The following is a 21919-nucleotide window of genomic DNA, read 5'->3' on the forward strand; positions in this document are numbered from 1 at the left end:
GACTCAGTCATTCACCTCTGAATATTCCTGCATTAAAATGGGAGCTTTTGGAGGACACCTCATATCCAAACCATAACAATGCCCAAGGCTCTCTTTTGGTCAAAATTATCCTTCCCAAAGTAATGACTATGTGTTTATTACTAAGGACTTAATTTAAAAATATGCATGAGGATAAACATAACCTTTTTGGAGCAAGAGATGGTGAGGGGAAAAATCATTCAGCAATATGCTCCAGATCAGTGTAGCAAGGAACAAATTAGTGGAGATCCCGCAAGCAGAAGATACTATAGAAAGGGGCTGGTGACAGAGAACTCCATCCTTGCCTTAGCAACAGCCAACTCTCAAGAGCCCAAGGCTCTAAGAAGAAGGAGCAATTTAGTCTGACCACAGGCAAAGACTAAAGTACAGCACCAGTCAATTCTCATCTCATCCATGGGATAAGGGAACAGGAAATACTCCTATTTTACTAGAATATGCTGGAATACACAAGGTGTAGCAATAAAGTTATTCTTGTATTTGCCTAAGAGGCTGGAACTAAAGGCCACTATCATTACTATACTGCCCTCAGAACATAGTCCAAATATAACAGTAAAACTTCCTTTTCTCTAGCATCAGGAGGAGGGAGGTACTGCCTTTTACATATGGCCTTCCCATGAATCACTCTTTAATTCTCCTAAAATGCCATATGCCTGGTAGGCATGGATATACTTTGGGGTAAAGTTTGCATTCCAGTGATATTGTCCTTTGTTTCTTATTCATACCTGCTATATGTTGTTGTTGTTCTGCAGTTCTGGGGATTAAACCCCAGGGTGCTCTACCACGGACCTACATCCCCAGACCTTTTTATTTATTTTGAGACCGGGTCTAAGTTGTTTAAGCTGACCTGAAACTTGCAATCTTTCTGCCTCTGTTTCCCAAGTCATTGGTACGTCAGGCATGTGCCACCATGCCTGGCTTGCTATTTGGTTTTGACTTCTATATTCTTGAATCAAGAAGGGAAGTATAAATACTAAGAAGTAAGGGGAAATCTTAGAGACAGGGAATGAGACAGTGTTTTCTAGAGACTGGTAAGAAAGAGAATAGGGAGTTATTGTTGAAACGTTTCAGTTTTACAAGATGAAAAGTACTATGGAGATAGTAGTGAAGGTGGTACAACATTGTGAATGTATTCAATACCACTGAACTGGATAGATAAAAAATAGTTGAGATGAACTAGACATAGTGATGCATGCCTGTAAATCTCAGCCGCTCAGGAGGCTGAGACAGGAGGATCACAAGTTCCAGGCTAGCCTGGGCAACTTAACAAAACCCTATCTCAATCTTTAATCATTTGATTTCTGGTTTCAATGTATAGTCATTTTACTTCATTTGTGATTTGAACTCTTCTGTGTAACACTGGTGCTCTCTAGTGACCGTAATCATTGCTACCTTCCCTTAAGTTTGATAAACACTGGCAGAAGAAGGGAGAATGTGGGAGGAAGAACAAGCAGGATAGGTCATTTGGGGATAGGGAGCAAGGAAGACTAGTTTTGTTTTCAGAGTGATAATTACCAAGTTTGCTCTTGACTGGCAGGAGTACAGGAAGATGAACTCCCTGCAGGTGCACACTGTGGGTGGTGAAAGCAGCAGACACAATGTGGGAGGCACATCAAGGTGAGGGCAAGGTCAGGAGAAGGAAGGCAGGACTGGCTTCACCCTGAAAACTATTCAGCCAGTGTTGGTTTCTGTACCACCATGTAATCCATGCAGTTGCTCTACCATTCTCCCTGGGTCCAGCTCAGGCTTAAGTTCACATTCCTCCAAGACAAAAACACTAATAGAGTTAACTGGCCCCAACTTGAGGCCTTTTTATTATCGTTGTTGTTACAATTATTAAACATGCTAAAATCACATAGAGTGGCTATTTCATTTCTGCCCTGACTCCACAGTGGGGCAAGGGGGAACTACAAGGGTCACATGCCTCTTGTGGCTTCTGGGGATGTCTAGAGTTGGGGGGTTAGAGGTAGGCAGGTTAGCAAAGCCCCAAGAGAACAGGGAATGAAACAGTGTTTTCTAGAGACTGGGAAGAAAGAGAATTTCTTCAGGTAGTACACTTTTACTGACAATAACTTGTGGCTTCAGAGACTTCCCCTTCTTCACTTTTCTTTCCTCTCTAATCCACCCTCCTCCTCATTCCCCTGCCTATGGCTCCTTAGGACCTCTTCTGCCTGTGCCTTTTGTGGTCTTAGACTGAAAGATGAAGGAAACTTTTCCATGCCTCTACCACTCCCAGTCTCCCTTCCTTGAAACTAATCTACTCAGCATGCACTAATGTAGTAAGCTGTTTGATTTAGGGCCACCAGGAGAGAAAGGGAAGCTCAAGTTCCCATTGTGGCTTTGATCATAGGAGGGAGATTGGAGGTGTTGGTGCAGAATAATCTGAACGGGAAAGAAATGTTACTTTAAGTATGAATGTTACAACTGGCAGAACAGTGCATACACGTACCCTTGGACACCCTACTCTGAAGTTTTTTTCCTCCTTCCCATATCATTGAGGGGTGGGGTCCATTCTACCTCAAAGCCTCTTGTTTTCCAACCCCACAAGGCAAGCATAGGCATTAATGAGAGAGCCTGAGCCCAAGGAGAAACTGATCCACCCTTTGGCAAGTGGCTGCCAATTGAAATCTTCGTCTTCTCTGTGTCCCTGTATCTCTCCTGCTGTGATGTCTCAAGAGGGTCAGAGAAAAAAATATTTAAAGGTTGAACCTGCCTCAGTGAGAGGCCAGAGGGATAGAGGGACAAGATACATGGGAGTCAGGGCTACAGAGAAAGGGAAAGAAGGTAGCAGGGTGAAGGGCTAGGCTAGCCATTCAGGAGCTGGGATCCTTTTTCCTTTTCTGGAATCGTCGGAACTTGCCCTGAATGGCGAGGGCAGCCTTCTCTGTTTCTGGTGCTGTCAGATCAATGTCAATTTCCTCCTCCTCCTCAGACTTCTTGACACTGCCAGCTTTCCCTGTGGAAAGTTGGGAGATACATTAATGAATTAACCTGCTTATTCTAGCCTTTTCTTCCAAGCTCCAAATATAGTGGGTAAGGTCCATTTTGTGCTATACTCTTTGGGGTAGACCCCAGTCTTTTCTAGGACTATGAATGCCTGATGATTCTCCAAGAAGTTTGAGTCAAGGTACCAAGTCTGGGAGTCAGCAATAGTTACTGAAGCTTTGCTGTTTTTGAACCAAACGACAAATGTCTTCTATCATCACTTATTCCTCAATTCTACAGTTCAAGTCCCAAAATGCATTCACTTTCCCCAGTTTTTCCTCAATTTCCATTGGAGACAGAGACTGATATTTCTCCTGCCTCCCCAACAACTTCTGACCTAGTTTCCAAAATCAAAGAGGAAATACTGATAGGTTTACTTCTTAGTAAAAAGTAGAAAGAAGCCTATAGATGATAGTAGTTCTAATATAGTCCTTTGGCCCATTTTTTCACATTTTTATTCCATTGACATCTGGCCTTAGGTGCTTCCAGATTTGCAGCTCTACTTGTCTTCATGTTCCCACCTTCACTAGCTCTACAAACGGCCTAGCCCAACCCCACTCACCTTTCTCTTCTGGGCCAGACGCCTGGTTGCTTCCTGGAGATGTTTTGGTGTTAAGCTGGAAAAAAAATCAGGATATCAGATATTCATGGAAGTATTAAGGTACCATCCCTTTAGATCACTTTGGTATACCTAAGCTCTGTTGCATTCCCTTAGTCTCTGGAAGAAGTAGGTCTTAAGATTAAGAACAGAAGAAAAATTATCAAAAAATTTATCAAATGAATATTTATTGGTGCTACAGAAATCACAGAGGACAAAACAAACAAAGAAACCCTGCCCTTATGGAGTTTGTTTAAGAATATACTCCAACAAATAAATAAATAATGATGATGTTGGGTGGTGGTAAGATTTATAGGGAAAAGGCAGAGAAGAAAGATAATGAATGCTGGGGGAGAATAGAGAACAGTTTGACATAGAGTCATCAAGAAAAGTCACTTGCAAGATGGCATTTGAGCAAAGGGCTGAAGGAGATGAGGGAGTAAAGTTTATTTTATCAATGGCAAGAGCTTCCAAGGGTGCTGGGGTGGAAGCATGATTAGCCTATTTGAGAAATAGCAAGAGACCAGTGTAGCTGAAGAGGAGAGAGGGAGGAGGAAGGTGGGAAATAGATGGAGATGAAGTCAGAGCTAACTGGGGCTGGAAGCAGATGATGTAGTGCCTTGGGAGTCATTTTAGGGAGTTTGACTTTTACCACAAGTGAGATGGGAAGCCATTGGAGACCTTCAACTGACACAAAAGAGGCATGAGGGAGGAAGCAGACATGCCTGTTAGGAGGTTATTGCAGAAAACCAAGCAAGAGATGACGGTAGCTTGAATCAGTATGCTGACAATAGAGGTGGCAAGTAGTTGGTCTTGGGTGTATTTTCAACTTATGACCAACGTGAATTGTTGACTAAGTGGCATTGTGATAGAGAAAAGTCAGGGATAACTTCAAAATATTGGCCTGAGGACTGAAAAACATGGAGTTGCCATTTTCTGAGATGGAGAAGCCAGAAAAAGGAACAGGTTTTAATGAGAGGATCACCAGTTTGTTTTTGAACAAGTTTGAGATGTCTATTAATTATCCAGGAGATGTTTTTATAAGCAATGTATATTCAAGATGAGTTTAAATGTAGAGTCTGGGCTGGAGATATAAGCTAGAGAGTTATTAACATATGGATGGATTTAAAGTCATGAGACTGAATGAGATCACCAAAGGAGTAAGTTTAGAGAAGATAAAGGATCAAATCCTGGGGCATTCCAGTGATTAGAGTTGCAGAATGAACAAAAATTAACAAAGAGAACTGAAAAGAAGTAAGGTAGGAAAGAAGCCAAGAGATTATAGTAAAGTGGAAACCATGTGAAGAAAATATTTCAGGAAAAAGAGAATGCTTAACTATGCCAAATTCTCAGTAAGCCAAATAAGATGAAGACTGAGATTGACCACTGAGTCTTTCTTTGTGGTGATCACTGTGACATTGACAAGAGAAATTTTAGTGAAGAAATTTCAGAGAGAAAAGTAAGCTAAGCATAGTGGCACACACCTGTAATCCCAGCTGCTCCAGAGGATGAGGTAGAAAGATCACAAGTTTAAGGTCAGTCTGGGCAACTCAGTGTCTCAAAACAAAATTTTAATAAAGGGTTGTATAGGGCTGGGATTATGGCTCAGTGGTAGAGCGCTCGCTAAGCACGGGCGGGACCCAGGTTCGATCCTCAGCACCACATAAAAATAAAGGCATTGTGTTGTGTCCATCTACACCTAAAAAAATAAATATTTAAAAAATAAATAAATAAAATAAAGGGATGTCTATAGCCCCCCAAAAGAGGTTAATCCAAAAAACTAAAGGCCAAATGTTCTGTCTGATATGTGGATGCTGAATCACAATAGGCATAGGGGTGGGGGGAGTGGAAGTTCACAGGCTGGGGGTGGGGGACGGGGATGGGACAGGAAAGACAGTAGAATGAAAATGGGACATAAATTTCCTATGTTCACCAGTGTGACTCCACATCATGTACAACCACAAAAATGGGAAGTTATACTCCATGTATGTAATGATATATATCAAAATACATTCTATTGTCATGTATAACTAAAAAGAATAAAAAATTTTTAAAAAAGTTTAGTCCACACTGAAAAAATATGACATAGATGGATGTGCAGTAATAGGATAACAGCCAATTGTCCAGACAAGAGGGTCAGGGGTCAAGAGGCAAGTTCTATAGTTCTATGATCACTAACTTCAAATCCTCCTTTCTCTATTATCAGAAAATCCCTGACTCTCTTATTTTTGCTTTAACCATTATCCGTTAGACTCTAAACCTGTTGCCTTAATCCATCAACTCTTCTCCCTCTTCCCACCCCTCCCCTTTGAAGGAAAAAAATCTGGATTCCCATTCTAAATATCTCTTCTCAGGTGGCTGTTTCCTCAAATTTTCTTATATCAGCTGACCTTGAGAATTCTTTAATCAAGAGTGTCAGGATTGAACCACCCAGCCTGCCACTTTCCCTGCCAGCTGCCCCACTTCCTGAGCCTCTCCTGAGATTTCTATCCCTGGAATGAAACAGTGGCTCAGTTGCCATCTGGCTTTCCAGGAATCCCAGATCCATTTGCATTAAATTTATGAAAGAGCAAGGGTCTCCACTGGGGAGGACAGAAAAGTGTGTTGTAAGGAGAAGAAAACTCCTAATGCTCAGAATGCCCCTTACACCTTCTGTTGAAAAGCAGGGTGCTAGAGCTTCTACCTCCTTCTCCTCCTCCCTCAATTTTCTCTAGTCAGTTCTCAAAATAGCCACTGTAGACACTGGCTTTAGTTGTTTGCAACTTGCTGAGGTTGCCTCTCACCACTTATATGGTACTCATTCCTTCATTAATTCCTAGACTTTGCCTCAACTTTCCTATTCATTTTCCAGAAATTCTGTAATTTTAGATAAATTGAGGTTCTCTGGTATGTCCATGTACAGGCCATCAGACTAGCCATACTTCAGGTAAACTAAGGAGGCATGGAAGTCCACTCTGCATAAACCAGAAACCACACTGTCTGTAAGAGTACCTTTAAAAAAAAACTCACACCTCTGGAGGAGTGATGCTAACTCACAAAAACTATACAGATCAGTATTTCCCATCCTCTCTCAATCCCTCATTCCAGGCAGATACAGATTATATTCCATTATATTCTCAGTGCTATTCCACTTCTTCTAATATTAGGCTTTTCTGATCAGAAATAACAACAGTGAAATGGTTTAGCAAGTCCTTCCTTCTCCTTAGGGAATCCAAGTAGAGAAACTGGTAAAAATCAAGGAGTTTAGAACATTACCTCACTTATTTTACTAATGATCACATGTATAATACTTTGTGCTCATCACTTTCTGTGCACTTTTAAAACACACTGAATCATTTTTAACAGTCTCATAAAATAGATATTGTTATTATTCTCATTTCACTGATTAGGAAACTGAGGTCAAAAGATGTTAATTTTCTTGCCTAAGGTCATAGAGCTAAGAAGTTACAAAACCAAGATTTGAACTCAGGTAGTCTGGCTTAAGAGTCCAGGTTCTTGAACATTATGCTACACTCTTTCTGAAGATCTCCAACCAAAAGCATGGGTCAATGTGTGCACACTTGAGGAGGATGTTGTGTGTGAGATTGATCTGACTACACAAATTCTCCCACTCAGCAAAGCAATTCCCAGATAGAAAGGAGTCTTAAGAATCATGGTTTTATTCCATTCCCACAGTCAGGCAGCTGAACACAAGGCCTGGCTTCTCAATCCCCAGTCCTCAACACTTTCTTCATATACACGACACAGAGAACATAAAGAACTGAGTCCTGTTCTCCCATTATGGAGCAATCTTATGTGTTATGTGAAAACTTAATCCCACACCATACCTGACAGATGACTGCTCTAACCCTGATGTTTGCTCTGTGGGCCTCCTTACACATACTAGGCTGACCCCTGGGGGACAGTCCTAGCTTATGTGTAAGTTCTTCACTCACAGGGCAAAATCCTACCCCTGCAGCATCTGAAAACTCTACATATAGTATCATCCCATTGCTTTCCATTTCACATGACTCCCTTGCTTACATTAAAACCTATTATTACAAGCTTCTAGTGAGCTTGGAGCTTGGTTCAGTTCAGCCTCATTGCCCACACAGGACTAAATGTTTCTTACTTCTTAATACTTACCAAACACTAATTAGCAACAGTGAGGCCCATCAACACTTGCCTTTCCCTAGAGGGCCTTAGTTTCTTTCCTTGCCTACCTTCCTGTATCCCTTTCCTGCTCACCTTGGGATCTGATGTATACCAATGTTCCATTCCATCATCTAGGCAGTAGTTGCCAGTTCTCCATGAGTATGCTTTTGTATCTTCTTCAACTCAAAGTTTGTATCTTCTTCAACTCAAAATTACAGGCTCTCCTTTCTCGTAGGGAAGAAGGAGGTAAAGCCCAACATCTTAGGAGTATTCCCCTCTACACCACCCTTTTAGGCTTTAAAACTATAGAAAGGAACATAATACAGCAACATCCTTTATTCTCTAGTATGTCCTCCAAGAGTATTGACCTTTTTGATCTACTCCCACTTCTAAAAAAAAAAAAAAAAAAAAAAGGAAGCACTATACATTTGCCCTGTCCACCTCCTCCTAGGACATTTATTAACATTCAAATGAGATCTTGTTGTTCCATCTGCGTTCTAGATCCTATCCCCTCCTCCCCAGGAATCTTGATCTTCACTTTCTTATATATAAAGCTTCTCCCCCTCTTTAAGAAAAAAGGAAAAACCCTTTCTCAATCTGAATTCCTTTTTGAGTACCATTAGAATAAAAAGAAGCAGGTCTAGGACTCAGACTTGGGGAACAACAATATTAAAAGGTTAGGGAGATCTTTTCAACAAATAGTGCTAAAATGATTGAGCAGCCATATGCAGAATAAAACAAACAAAACAAAAAAAGGCCCACCTCAAGCCATACCTTGAATCTTATACAAAAATTAACTCAAAATAGATATAAAACCTTAAACTAGCTGGGCATAGTGGCACATGCTTGTAATCCTGGTGGCTCAGGAGGCTGAGGCAGGAGGATCTCAAGTTCAAAGCCAGCTTCAGCAACTTAGTAAGGTCCTAAAAACTCAATGAGACCCTGTCTCTAAATAAAATACAAAAGATGAGGATGTGGCTCAGTGGTTAACTGTTCCTGGGGTTCAATTCCTAATACCAAAAAAAAAAAAAAAAACACCTTAAACTATAAAACTTTTAGGGAAAAAAAATATTTGCAACCTTGGAGTAGGTAAAAATTTCTTAGATACACCAAATACACAACTCATAAAAGAAAAAAATTATAAATTGAAAAATTAAGAACCACTCTTAGACACTCCTAAAAGAATGAAGGGACAAGCTATAGACAGGAAGAAAATATTTACAAATTACATATCTGACAAAGAACTTGAATCAAGGGTTAAAGATATAGTTCAGGGGCTGGGGTTGTGGCTCATTGTTAGCACATTTGCCCGGCATGCATGAGGTGCTGGGTTCGATTCTCGGCACCACAGACAAATAAATAAAAATAAAGGTCCATCAACAACTTAAAAAAAAAAAAAAGATATAGTTCAGTGGTAGAGTGCTTGCCTAGCATGTGCATAGGCCCTAGATTGTGGAGTGGGGAAAATTTGTATTCAGATTTTTTTCACCAGTACTAGGGATTGAATCTAGGGGCATTCTACTACTGAGCTACATCCCCAGTACTATTTATTTATTTATTGTAGTACTGGGGATTGAATATGGGGCGCTCTATCACTGGGTTATATCCCTAGTCCTTTTTATTTTTTGAGAGAGTTTCTCTTTAAGTTGTTGAGGAGCTCACTAGGATGCCAACGCTGTCCTCCAACTTCAGATCCTTCTGCCTCAACCTCTCAAACTGCTAGGATTACAGACATGCACCACCATGCCCAGTGCTTTTTATCTTTCACTTTGAGACATGGTCTCATAAAATTGCCCAGGTTGACCTCTAACTTGTGATTCTCCTGCCTCTCAGACTGCCCAGTCACTGGGATTAAAGTGGACACCATGCTCAACTAATGACTCTCCTTTAAATAACCAGTATTTTCCATGATACTAAATCGAATGCAAAAGTTTCAGCTCCACTTGAGTAGACTCTTGACTACTCCCCCTTCCTTAACACATACTCCTTGCCTGGCTTCTGAGATATCCTAGTTTTTCCTGGATTTTCTCCTACCTTTCTGGATACTTCTGTCCAACATTTAAGGGTTAGAGATTCTCAAGATTTGGGATAAGTCCTCTTCTGTTCTCTCTTCCTAGATGATCTCATCTCTACCTATTACTTCCTAGATGATCTCATCTGTACCTATTACTTTATACCAAATTATACTTTATACCAGCACTATCCAATTCAGAGACTGACAAACCACAACTCACAGGCCAAATTGGGTCTGCAACCTGTTATTGTAAATAAAGTTTATTGGAATGCAGCTATGCCTACTTGTTCACATATTACATATGGCTGCTTTGGCACTACAGCAGTAGAGTTGAGAACATAGTTCCACAAAGTCAAAAATATTTACTTTCTAGCCCATTAAAGAAAAAGTTTGCAGACCCTTTTACTGTAACTTTCTACAGTGCTAGAAAGCTTTTATATCTGCACTATTATGATATCCACCAGGCACATGTGGCTATCGTGTACTTTAAAATGGAGCTAGTGCAATTGAGAAATAAAATTTATAATTTTATTTTATTACATAAGATTTAAGTTAAATAGCAATATGTGGTTAGTGGCTATCATATTGAATGGCACAGAATGGCATTTCTATCCCAGATCACTGCTCTGGGCATCCACTCTGTGGCTAGTTCAGAGGTTGTGGGGAAGGTATCAGAAGCCAGGTCTTAGCCGGGCTTGGTAGCTCACACTTATAATCCCAGTGACTTCAAAGGCTGAGGCAGGAGGATTGCAAATTCGAGGCCAGCCTCAGCAATTTAGTGAGGACCTCAGCAACTTAGCGAGACCCCATTTCAAGATAAAAAATGAAAAGAGCTGGGGATGGGGCTCAATACCATGTGCTCCTGGCTTCAATCCCCCATACCAAAAAAAAAAAAAAAGAAGCCAGGTCCTTGCTTTTCTTCCCTTTAGCATATATACCTGAAAAAGTGCTGAGGGTGAGAGGAAGGTCTTCTTAGAAAGTAGAATTCATATTACCTGTAAAAAAAGACCCCATTCCTTTTTCATTTTTCATTTTGAGACAGGGTCTTGCTAAATTGCTTAGGGCCTCACTAAGTGGTTGCAGCTGGCCTTAAGCTTGCAATTCTCATGCCTCAGCCTCCATAGTCCCTAGGATTATAGGCATGCACCATTGCACCTGGCTAGTAATTGTATTTTTTAAATTGATGCATTATAATTATACATAATAGTGGGTTTGTCACTTATTTATATGTGCACATAATAACAATTTGGTCAGTTTCATTCCCTAGTACCCATCCTGGTTCTCCCCTCCTCCTCTCTCTAATTATTATGTCTTATTTCTCCTTCCCTACCTTCAGCACCCCTCCAGACTTCATTTCATTGAAAGCACAGTCCATATATTTTATTTATTTGTGTGCCACCTATAAAAACTACAACCCATATCTTGTACATGGTAAGGTATTCAATAGATATTTGTTTATATGAATTAATATTTTCTCAGACTTTAAATTTCTGGAATGTCAGTGCAGTCAAATAGATCACAATTCATATCCTACAGCTGCATAGACTATTTGTTCAAATCCCAGCTCTGCCACTTATAATTGTGTGACATTGGATAAATTAGTAAGCCTTGCTGTGCTCAGATTGATTATTTGCAGAAGAGAGATAATATCTATTTTAAAAGGTGAAAAATAGTAGAGGAAAAATATATAAAGTGCCTAGAGTGTATTAAAATAGTTATTATTCTGAAGTAATATAACCCTGGGTTAAATGTAAGAATAGCTCTATGCTTAGCATATGCAAGGTCCTAGGTTCAATCCCCAATATAGGAAGGAAAAACAAACAAACAGTCCAGGTCAAGTTACTGGGGGTACTGCACAGTTAAAGTACTGGGATCAAGAATGGAGTTAGCGGGGCTGGGGATGTGGCTCAAGCGGTAGCGCGCTCGCCTGGCATGCGAGCAGCCCGGGTTCGATCCTCAGCACCACATACAAACAAAGATGTTGTATCTGCTGAAAACTAAAAAATAAATATTAAAAAAAAAAAAAAAAAAAAAGAATGGAGTTAGCAGGGCATGGTGGCAAATATCTGTATTGCTAGCGACTCTGGAGGTTGAGGCAGGAGGATTGCAAGTTTTAGCTCAACCTCAGCAACTTGAAAACAAAACAAAACAAAAAGAGTAGAGTTACCACCAGGTGCACTAACATTACAGCTATAGTCCTGGAGACTGACAGGCCAGGGCAAGAGGATCACAAGTTTGAGGCCAGCCTCAGCAGCTTAGCAAGGCCCTAAGAAATTTAATAAGACCCTGTCTCAGAATAAAAAATAAAAAGGAGTCAGGCATGGTGGTACTTGCCCATAATTCCAGCAGCATGGGAGGCTGAAAAGGGAGGAGGGAGGATCATAAGTTCAAAGCCATCCTTAGCAAAAAAAATGAAGCAACTCAGTGAGACCCTGTCTCTAAATAAAATATGAAATAGGGCTAGGGATGTGGATCAGTGGTTGAGTGTCCCTGAGTTCAATCCCTGGTACCCTAAATAAATAAATAAATAAGGCTGGAGATGTAAAATAAAAAGGGCTGTCAGTGGTAGAACACACCTGGGTTCAATCCCAGGGAACAACAACAAGAAAGTAGAGCTACCACAGAGTAGACCTTTACTAAATGGTGCTGAATAGCTGGGATTGCTCTAAGGGTCCTTGGGATTTATTCTGCAACCAAAGAACCTTACTAAATGATCTTTTACTCTAAACTAATCCCAAGAAAAACAATCTCCTATCTTCCCAGTATCTGTCCTGTCCTCCAAAATGCTAAGAATGTCTCTAAACCTTTGGAAGCTCATAGACACTTTTTCTTCTCTCTCTCTTCTTCTTCTTCTTCTTCTTCTTCTTCTTCTTCTTCTTTTTCAGTTATAGAAGACAGAGATTAGAAGCAAATAAATCATATCTCTTTGATCAAGAACTTTTGTCCTGGGCTGGGGATGTGGCTCAAGCGGTAGCGCACTCGCCTGGCATGCGTGCAGCCCAGGTTCGATCCTCAGCACCACATACAAAGATGTTGTGTTGCCGAAAACTAAAAAATAAATATTAAAAAATTCTCTCTCTCTCTCTCTCTCTCTCCCTCCTCTCTCTCTTTAAAAAAAACAAAATAAACCAAAAAAAAAAAAACACAACTTTTGTCCTCTCTAGTATCACAAAGATGATTATGTAAGTCTGTTCCTTGCCCCACAGGTTAGTATTGTCTTGGCAAAGCACCTACAGATAGTCAAAAGAGCATCTCAGGTGTTATTTCCCTGCTGCCACTAATGGGAAAACAGTCACCCTATAACTCTAGGCCTGATGCACCCTGCTCCCTCCTCCTGCTGCATTTCTTTCTTCCTTTGTTGCTTTCCTCTTTAATGGTGTTACCACAGCAACCATTGTCACCAGAAGAGGGAAGATAACATTACCCCTGCCTGCTCCAAGCAGTGGGTTAAAATTAATCTTGGGGAGGGTAAACCACCCAGTTTTCCCTGTACTCTTTAAATCATGGAACTCTTTAAAGAGGGATCACAGATTGTTAAGAGCAGTAATAAACAGGAACAGGGTTCACTTCGTTATACCTGGGTCAACTATACCCTGTACTCTTGCATAACATAGTTTGGATGCTGTGCAAATGAAAACACATGATGAACACATACTGATACTGCCACAATCACTGGCAGTTTAGATGAATATGTTACTGGCAGTACTGTTGCCTCTCAGGGGAAGAGGTTAGGCTACACGCTTGTTGCTCCAAAATAACCAGAGTCAAATTGACAGGATGATAAGTTTTAATCGAAGCCAGCTTTGAAGATTTTCCCCAATTTGATCAAACTGCATAAAACACAATCGATTTTCCTTTTTCCATTTTTTTGCTTATTTTGTAAGCTGGTGGGTAGCCAAATACAGCCAGCTAGTAGCCAGGCAGGGTCCCTGGGCCAGGCTGTTGGGTACAAATAAGTACAGGGGGGCTGGGGTTGTAGCTCAGTGGTAGAACGCTCACCTAGCACGTGCGAGGCCCTGGGTTAGATCCTCAGCACCACATATAAAAAATATAAAAGTATTGTTTACAACTACAACTAAAAATAAATAAATATTTATTTAAAAGAAAGAAAAAAATTTAAAAAAAAAAAAGTACAGTTACTCAGAATCCTTATGTCCTACAGGCCAGGGCAGAGAACCTTAAAAGAGTTTGAATCCTAAAAATTCTAAATATGAGCCTTAAAAAGGCCCTTTTCTTGCCTTTGTATGGACTTAAATCCTAAGCTTCATAAAATCCCTACTTGCTCTAGAGATGCAAGAAGTGAAGCAGAACAAGAGTTAGTGGATACTTCCAAATGATTACAAAGAGGTTTTCTACCCCACTGCTTCCCAGGGACTCTTTTATCCCTGTTGACATATTATTCTACAATGTTAAATGAAAGTCACTGCTAAAGGAACTTATAGAGGCATCTGGGATCCCCTGGTGCCCCTGGATGACCCTAGACTGCTGTTTTTGGAGCATTGTTGGAACTGTTTCAATTCTTTCAGTGCAGCAACCAGCTGCAGTCCTCAAACAGTGTCAGAAACTTGCTCAAGGTCACCCTCAAGATAATAACAGAAAAAGAATTAGGAATCCTTACTCCAGGTTCCACAGATACACAATCCTCCCCTAGTATATGGAATATAACCCAGATGCCCTACATCTTGGTGATTTCCCAAGAAAATAATAGAACTGAAACAGTTCTAACTCCCAAGCCCCTGGTTTGTCCCTCTTCCCTTAGCCACCCTACCCCATTTCCTGGAATAGAAGTACCCCCACTGAAGTCAGAGGCAGAATTCCTTATCCATGCCAGCTCATGGTATGCAGTGAGTCAACAACCCCAGCCCAATCCCCCCAGCATGGGCTGCCACAATTTAATGAGTGGTTATTTGTGATACTTTGCACATGGCTTGGAGCTGTGCCTTTACCCCATACTGGGGGATAAGAAATGGGGGAGAGAGTAGTGCCAAAGCATCACTTATTACTATAATCTTCAATGTGCATCCCACCCCTGGTGTTAATGTCCTAAAATAAATGCATTAATCCCCCCACAGCCTACAAGGCAAACACTCAGCTGGAGGGCTTTGTGTGGGAGGAAAGCAGCACCAAGGACAACAGAATGGTAAATGGCACCTCTTTTCCCCAGGTGGGGGTTGGGAAACCTAGGTGGACATGCCTTCAGGAGTCAGCCCAGAGGGATGTAGACAATCAGGATTTGGTGAGCCTGATCAGTATGGAGAAATTAACAAGGTCTAGGTTTCTAAACACTTGTATAAAAGCACTTTTAAGGGATACAGACTTTTTGCAAAAAGTAGTTTGAATCTGCTTCTGACTTCGCTTACTCTTGCAACTGAAATATTTCTGAGGCAAGTCAAACCATTATGAGCAGCAGGTCTGGAGTATGGATTTAGAAAACCATGCACTTCGAATTTTGGAATCCCAATAGGCTTTCATTACATACATCACTTACAGTCTAATACAATCTTTCCTCCCCACCTCTTCTTACTTTCTCCCTCTGGAGGGCTTTGTACTCCTTTCTTGGAAGTCAATTGGCCAAATAAAGGAAAACGGAGTACACAGAGAGTATATACAGCCTGTTTGGTTGTCAAGTGTACTAATTTTACTTATATACCCTGTTTTTCTGCACTGGGTTCTCCAAGTCAAATAAAAGTAAGAGGGCTATAGCTCAGTGGTAGAATGCTTGCCTAACAAGTGTGAAGCCTTGGGTTTGATCCCCAGCAACCGACACATACACACACACAATTAAGAGAACTGCTTTCATAATAGTGTGCTAGATTTCAAAAAGAAAGCTTCTCCTTCTGGTTCTTGATACCCTATAATTAAGTAATTAAGTGAATCAATGATGGACATCAAAAACTAAGAACCTATGGCTGGGTGTGGTAGCCCACACCTATACTCTCATCAACTTTGAGGCTGAGGTAAGAGGCACAAGTTCAAGGCCAGTTTGAGCAATTTAGTGAGACTCTCAGTAACTTAGTGAGACCCTGTCTCAAATAAATAAAAAGGATGGGGGATGTAGATCAGTGATAAAGTATCCCTATGTTCAATCCTCAGTATGAAATGAAAGAGAGGAAGGAAGGAAGGAAGGAAGGAAGGAAGGAAGGAAGGAAGGAAGGAAGGAAGGAAGGAATTTAAAAGCTATGAAAAGCTGGGTGTGGTGGCACAGGCCTGTAATTCCAGCAGCTCAGAAGGCTGAGGCAGGAGGATTGTAAATTCAAAGCCAGCCTCAGCAATGGCAAGGCACTAAGCAACTCAGTGAGAATCTGTCTGAAATAAAATACAAAATTGGAGATGTGGCTCAATGGCTAAGTGGCACTGAGTTCAATCCCCAGTAAAACAAAACAAAACAAACAAACAAACAAAAAAACTCTTTTACCCCCTGTCAAAAAAAAAGCTATTAAAAGATGGCCTCTAGACTTCCTTTTTCATTCATCCCTATCAGTTTAGCTACTTCACTCCAGTATATTCAATGCAACCTTTGTTTTTTCTTTCTGTTCTAGAATTGAACCCAGGGCCTCTTACATGCCAGACAAGCATTACCACTAAGCTACATCTCCAGCTTCAACGTACCCATTTTTAAAGTGACTAGGCATCTATCAAAATGTGCCCAATTGATAAATGTTATCCCCTATAGGTCTCTCATCTCTATTTTCTTTCTTAATGTTTATTAAACCACAACTGCTTGCATTTCTTATAAAATGCATCTTTAACACGTTCATGGCTCAGTGGTAGATGCTCACCTAGTGAGGCACTGGGTTCAATCCTCAGCACCACATAAAAATAAATAAAATAAAGGTATTGTGTCCATTTACAACTAAAAAATATATTTAAAAAACCTTAATGTAAATTAAATGATTCTATATTCATTTGGGTAACAAGTTAAAGAGGTCCAAAGGAAAGTTCTTTTGGGATAAGAAGGCAGTTGTACTGTGCCCTAGTTTCAATTCTAGTCCTGCGTAAACTTTGATAAGTTTGGGTATCAGTTTCCTCACCTTTTAAATGAGAATAATGGGCCAAATGAAAATATCTCTTTAACGAATTTTAAATTATATCACTAAATTTCATTATTTATTTATTTGTTTGTTTGTTTGTTTATTTATTTATTTTGGTACCAGGGATTGAACTCAGGGGCACTCAACCACTGAGTCACATCCCCAACCCTTTTTGTATTTTACTTAGAGACAGGGTCTCACTGAGTTGCTTAGGGCCTCAGTAAGTTGCTGAGGCTGTTTTGAACTTGAAATCTTCTCACCTCAGCCTCCATGGCCGCTGGGATTACAGACATGAGCCACCTTGCCTGGCATCACTAAAATGTTTTGATATTTTATTTGAGATTATCTTGGTGGAAAATAATATATCTAATGTTCTATCTTTAATTTTTTGCAAAATTTAGTTTGTCTTTTTCCATAATAAATCAGACTTATGAAAGACCATTTTAAAAAGAAAAAAAAAAAAAAAAGGAGGGAGGCAGTCACAGAACCACTACCTCGAAGAGACAATTATTGATCCATCTTTTCCTTCTGCACAAGTAACCTGACCTCTATCACATTCATCAATTAAGTCATGAAAGATATATTAGGTCTGTGTATTTGGACTCCAGCCATATTATTTACAGTTGCCTGCACCCAGAAACTTGACATTCTGCACCAGGCATGGCGATATACTCCTATAATCCCAATGACTTGGGAGACTGGAATAGGAGGGTTGCAAGTTCAAGACAAGACTGAGCAATTTAGCAAGATCCTGCTTCAAAATTAAAAGGGCTGGAGACACCACTGGGCATGGTGGCACACACCTATAATTCCTGTCTCAGGAGGCTGAGACAGGAGGATGGCAAATTCAAGGGCAGACTCAGTAATTTAGCAAGGCCCTCAGCAATTTAGTGAGATCTAATCTCAAAATAAAAATTAAAAAGAGCTAGGGATGGGGCTGGGGTTGTGGCTCAGTGGCAGAGTACTTGCCTCGTACATGTAAGCCAGTGGGTTCAATCCCCAGCACCACATAAAAATAAATAAACAAAATAAAGATATTGTGTCCATCTATAACTAAAAAATTCTTTAAAAAAAAAAGAGCTGGGGATGTAAATCAGTGATAAAATACTCCCGGGTTACATCCCCAGTACCAAGGGAAAAAGGGGATGCTGTTCACATTCTAAGGGATAATTGATCACAGCTGCCACTTGGGAGAAAGTCATCTATATTTCCAGGTCACAGGATAAAAAAGTCATCCATTTCTACCAAGTAGAAGCTCCTGCTCAAGCAGCTAAACCAGCTAAAGCAACAACCTAAATTGATGGCCAAGAAAAAGGTAAGCAAGCTTAAAACCCAAGTTCTAGTTTTCTTACTTTGGAAGAAAGATATTTCCAGAGATAAAAGGCATTATCAATAACAAGTAGCCAGTCCTTATTTTATATATTTAATACCACTATAATAATAAATAAAATAAATGAGAGAGAGAAACTTGGATCTCTTCCAAATCCCTACTAGGTTTCCTAACAACTGACTCACAGAAGATATAACAGAATTGTCACTCTGACCTAACATCCATTGTCAGGGAGGTTGCACATTCAGACAGATGTGCAAAGGAAAAAGAATGTGATCCCCAAAGTGTGACATCTCATTCCCAGAAGACAGCAAGAAGAAGAATAAATGAGAAAGTAAAAGCCTTCCACTAATGATCTAGTTGATCTGTCCCTTGCCCCTGCCAGCCAAAACACAGGACAGACACCCAGAGGATTGTCACTAGTAATCCATGACTCCCTTTTCAGCAGAATGATTGCTGGACCAAGGGATTCTTCCCACAAGGTTTCTTACAGATGAAGAATGCAACAGGATCACAGAAGAACCTGCAATTCTACTTTTAAGCAACCAGCTACACTGTATGAAAGGGATTATAGAAAAGAGCCCTTTGGGACCAAATGCATCTCCTCTTCTCATCCTTCACTGAAACTAGGGTAAAGTTATTAAACTATAAGAGACAGACTGTGATTCACAGCAATCAAGTCCTGCTTGCAGCTGTGAATGTAGACAAGCTGGAGATGAGTCCCTGTAGCTCCTCTGTGCATGAGTACACACATTTACAAGGAAATGCTCTGCTGCAGTACTGAGTGACAGCAAAAAGCCACCAAGGCAAAGCAGAGCTAGAGATCCGGTAACCCCAACAGAATCCCTACACTGTTAGTTGCTCTAAGTCTGGAGATTCCTTCCCAGTTTTTATTCTTTAGTTGACATGGGAATCTCTTGAAGACATTCCAAATTCTCTCAATATCATGCAGTTTCTCTAAAGCAAGAAAATAAGCAGATGGGGGAGGTGAAACTTACATAATATTCAGGGTACACAGAACTTTCCTGGCCTGGGCACTTCAGCCTGAAAGAGGAAACCCATGGGGCTGGGTTGATAGAAATGAAGCAGTTTGGAGTCTCCCTGGGGCTCCAGAGCTCTGGGCAACACTTCCGCTTTTCATCATAGATTTTATAAAAGGAAGAAAACAGGCTGGGTCTTTGCCTCTAGGGAAGCAGAGATCCCTAGGGTATATGGTTTAAAGACAACTGGTCTCTGTGTACACCCAGGTGGCTGCTTCAAGATATTATAAATACTCATCCCTGTAGTTAGGCTTAGCTCTGTATTAGGAGGCAAGCATGTATAGCTAAATGGCTAGTTAGAACCAGTTTGCTCTGACATCTAGGAGGCTAGCCAGTCTTGTATACACTGAATTAGTCCCTATCCAAGGATCCTACTCTCATTACTCTGGGAGCCCCTTCATTGGGGATAGCCAAGGCTTACTGTCAAGAAGAGCCTCAAGACTTTATTTCCCCTAGCAAGAGCCAAATTGTTTTCTTTGTTACAAAACAGCTTTGTCACTTCACCAAATGCCACTATAAATGCTAGCCCTTATAGTGTGTCCTACAGAAGGGCCATTCGCTTCTCCCCCAAAGCATAAGCAAACACAAATCTTCAAGTTGGCATAGCCTTCAGATAAACTCCCAGGGGACGGACTGGATTAAAACTCATATTTAGAAACACTGGGGTGGGAAGGAGTGGTTTGAACCTTAGACCTCAGTGAAAATAGAGCAAAGAAAATCTCTCTGCTCATGTTAGAGCTGAAAAAAATCAAGGGGAGAGAAGGTTGATCCATTTTTTCCTTTTCTTTCTGAAGGACTGCCATAGTCACAGTCATAACCAGCTGAGGGACTAAAAACCACTTTGTTTCTTCTTAAGCCCCCCCATACAAGCTGAATTTTCCAGGATAAACTTAGTGGACATGGCAACCAAGACAACATAGCAGTTGGCACTAATTGGCTCCCTAGGTGACAAATTTTAGTAGGAGCCAGCAGAGCTCCTACTGAAAATCTTCATCTTTTGTATCTAAACTGGGACCTGGGCCCCAGAGACCTTCACTAAGATGATATCCTTGGGAATTCTTGTGCTAGTTTTCTATAATACTATAACTGAAAACAGAGACAAATGAACACACAAACACACACACATACACACACAGATAATAGCTAACATACATTGAGTGCCTACTCTGTGATAGATAATGTATACTTTGATTATACCATTTAATCTCATTTAATCAGAGAACAACCTGTATTATCCCCATTTGACAGATAAAAAGTCAAAGCTCAGAAAATTTGTGTAATTTACCTAAGGCCACATAGCTAAGTAATAGAGCTAGGGTCTGACAGATAGTTGAGAAGCTGGATTGAACACAATCTGTATGCTAGGAAGGATCTGTATGCTAGGAAGAGGACTGCAGAAAGCAAGCTTGTGATGTTACTTATCCAGACAACTTTGCTTGGTACCTTTTTTCAGGATATGAGACTGCCTGGATAAGAGATTACAAATACAGTCAGACAATGGGAGGGGTCTTTCCAAAGTCTTGCTTTGACCCCCACCATGGATAGTGTTATTTGAAAAGAGTAGATCAGTTAAAGGACTGGACCTGGCTCCAATGAACATCATAGAGCCCATTCGAAGATAGATGTAACAAGCATTGTAGAAGGAGGTCCACTCTTGAAGGGGACATCTCCCATGGAACTGGACATGCCTCCACTACAAGGCTTGTGAACGTCAGAAATGGTCCCTCCAACATTCCTGACAATGAGTGAAAGATGCCACCTTCCTAAAAGAGGGAAAGTGATCATCCCAGGGATGGAAATCTTGTTGGTTGCTACATGAGGAATATAGGAGTAATACAACCCTAGGAGACAAGGACATAGGTGAAGTGAGGGGTCAGGAGGAGCCTGAATAACCTCAGAACAGTAACAGATGCAGAGGGCAGTACCCCGAGGAGATGGTTTATCACCCGATAGCAGAGTCCCCTCCCTCTATGGCCAATTCAAATCACCTCAAAAGCGGCATCCACAGTTGGCAGATTTAAAGCCTTCCCTTATCCAATCCAGTGCCCAGAGGTGGGAGCTTTCCCAGAGGGGCAATGGAAACCCCAGAGAATCTCCGAGGTGTCGCACTCTCCCTCACCTCCCTGGGACCCCAAGCCGCAGTCTCCTCCCCGCTGCAGCCCTCTCCCGGAGCGCGGTGGGCCTGGCCGCGCCGCTCACCTCGCTCATCGCGGCAGCGGGACTAGGAGCGCCAGGCGCGGCACGCGCAGGTGAGGCGAAGGGCCCTCGGGGATGTGTGGACAGCGGCCGAGAGTTGCCGGGATCTAAGGCAGAGACTCCGGCTGACTACGAGAAAAGAGTAAACGCGGAGATCCGCTGCTTCAGCGCCTGCACCCCTTGTTCTCAGCGTTCAGCTTCCCGCCAGAGATCCCCCTTCGACCCTGTCCTGTCAGAGCCTCTCCGCGCGCCTCCGCCGACCCCACTTTTTATAGTCAGCTTCGGTACCCGCCTCCAGCCTGACCAATAGGAGGGCCCCCTGCGGAAGAGTGACAGCCCCTTGCATCCAGTAGTGTCAGACTCGAGCTTTGCTGCATTTCCAAACTAGGGTAGGACAGACAGTGAGCGGGAAGGAGGGGGAGGCCGTCGGGGGATGAGAACATAAAAAACGAAGTACCGAGAGCAATGAAGGAGAGGTAGAATGAAAGGAAGGAGGAAGAGGGAAGAAAGAGTGTGTTTGAGAAAGAAATGAAAGAAGAACTGGGAGAAAATCAA

The 21919-nt window shown here is 41.4% G+C and overlaps 1 protein-coding gene across 1 annotated transcript; it reads right to left on the bottom strand.

Annotated features, from left to right (window-relative positions):
* Positions 1-1817: 1817 nt before the first annotated feature.
* Positions 1818-21618, bottom strand: Pcp4l1 (Purkinje cell protein 4 like 1). The gene is made up of 3 exons (XM_015492065.2): positions 21368-21618; positions 3584-3638; positions 1818-2992 (listed from the first exon to the last, which is right to left on the bottom strand). The coding sequence occupies exons 1-3, from the start codon at positions 21374-21376 to the stop codon at positions 2850-2852; spliced, it is 207 nt and encodes a 68-aa protein (XP_015347551.1). The 5' UTR covers positions 21377-21618; the 3' UTR covers positions 1818-2849.
* Positions 21619-21919: the final 301 nt, after the last annotated feature.

This window comes from Marmota marmota, unplaced genomic scaffold (assembly GCF_001458135.2).
Source record: "Marmota marmota marmota unplaced genomic scaffold, marMar, whole genome shotgun sequence".
In the NCBI taxonomy this organism is placed as follows: Eukaryota; Metazoa; Chordata; class Mammalia; order Rodentia; family Sciuridae; genus Marmota; species Marmota marmota.

Coding starts and splice junctions, on each gene's coding strand:
- Pcp4l1 (XM_015492065.2), bottom strand. Junction 2,993..3,583: donor GTCTGGCCCAGAAGAGAAAG/GTGAGTGGGGTT, acceptor AACTTTCCACAG/GGAAAGCTGGCAGTGTCAAG.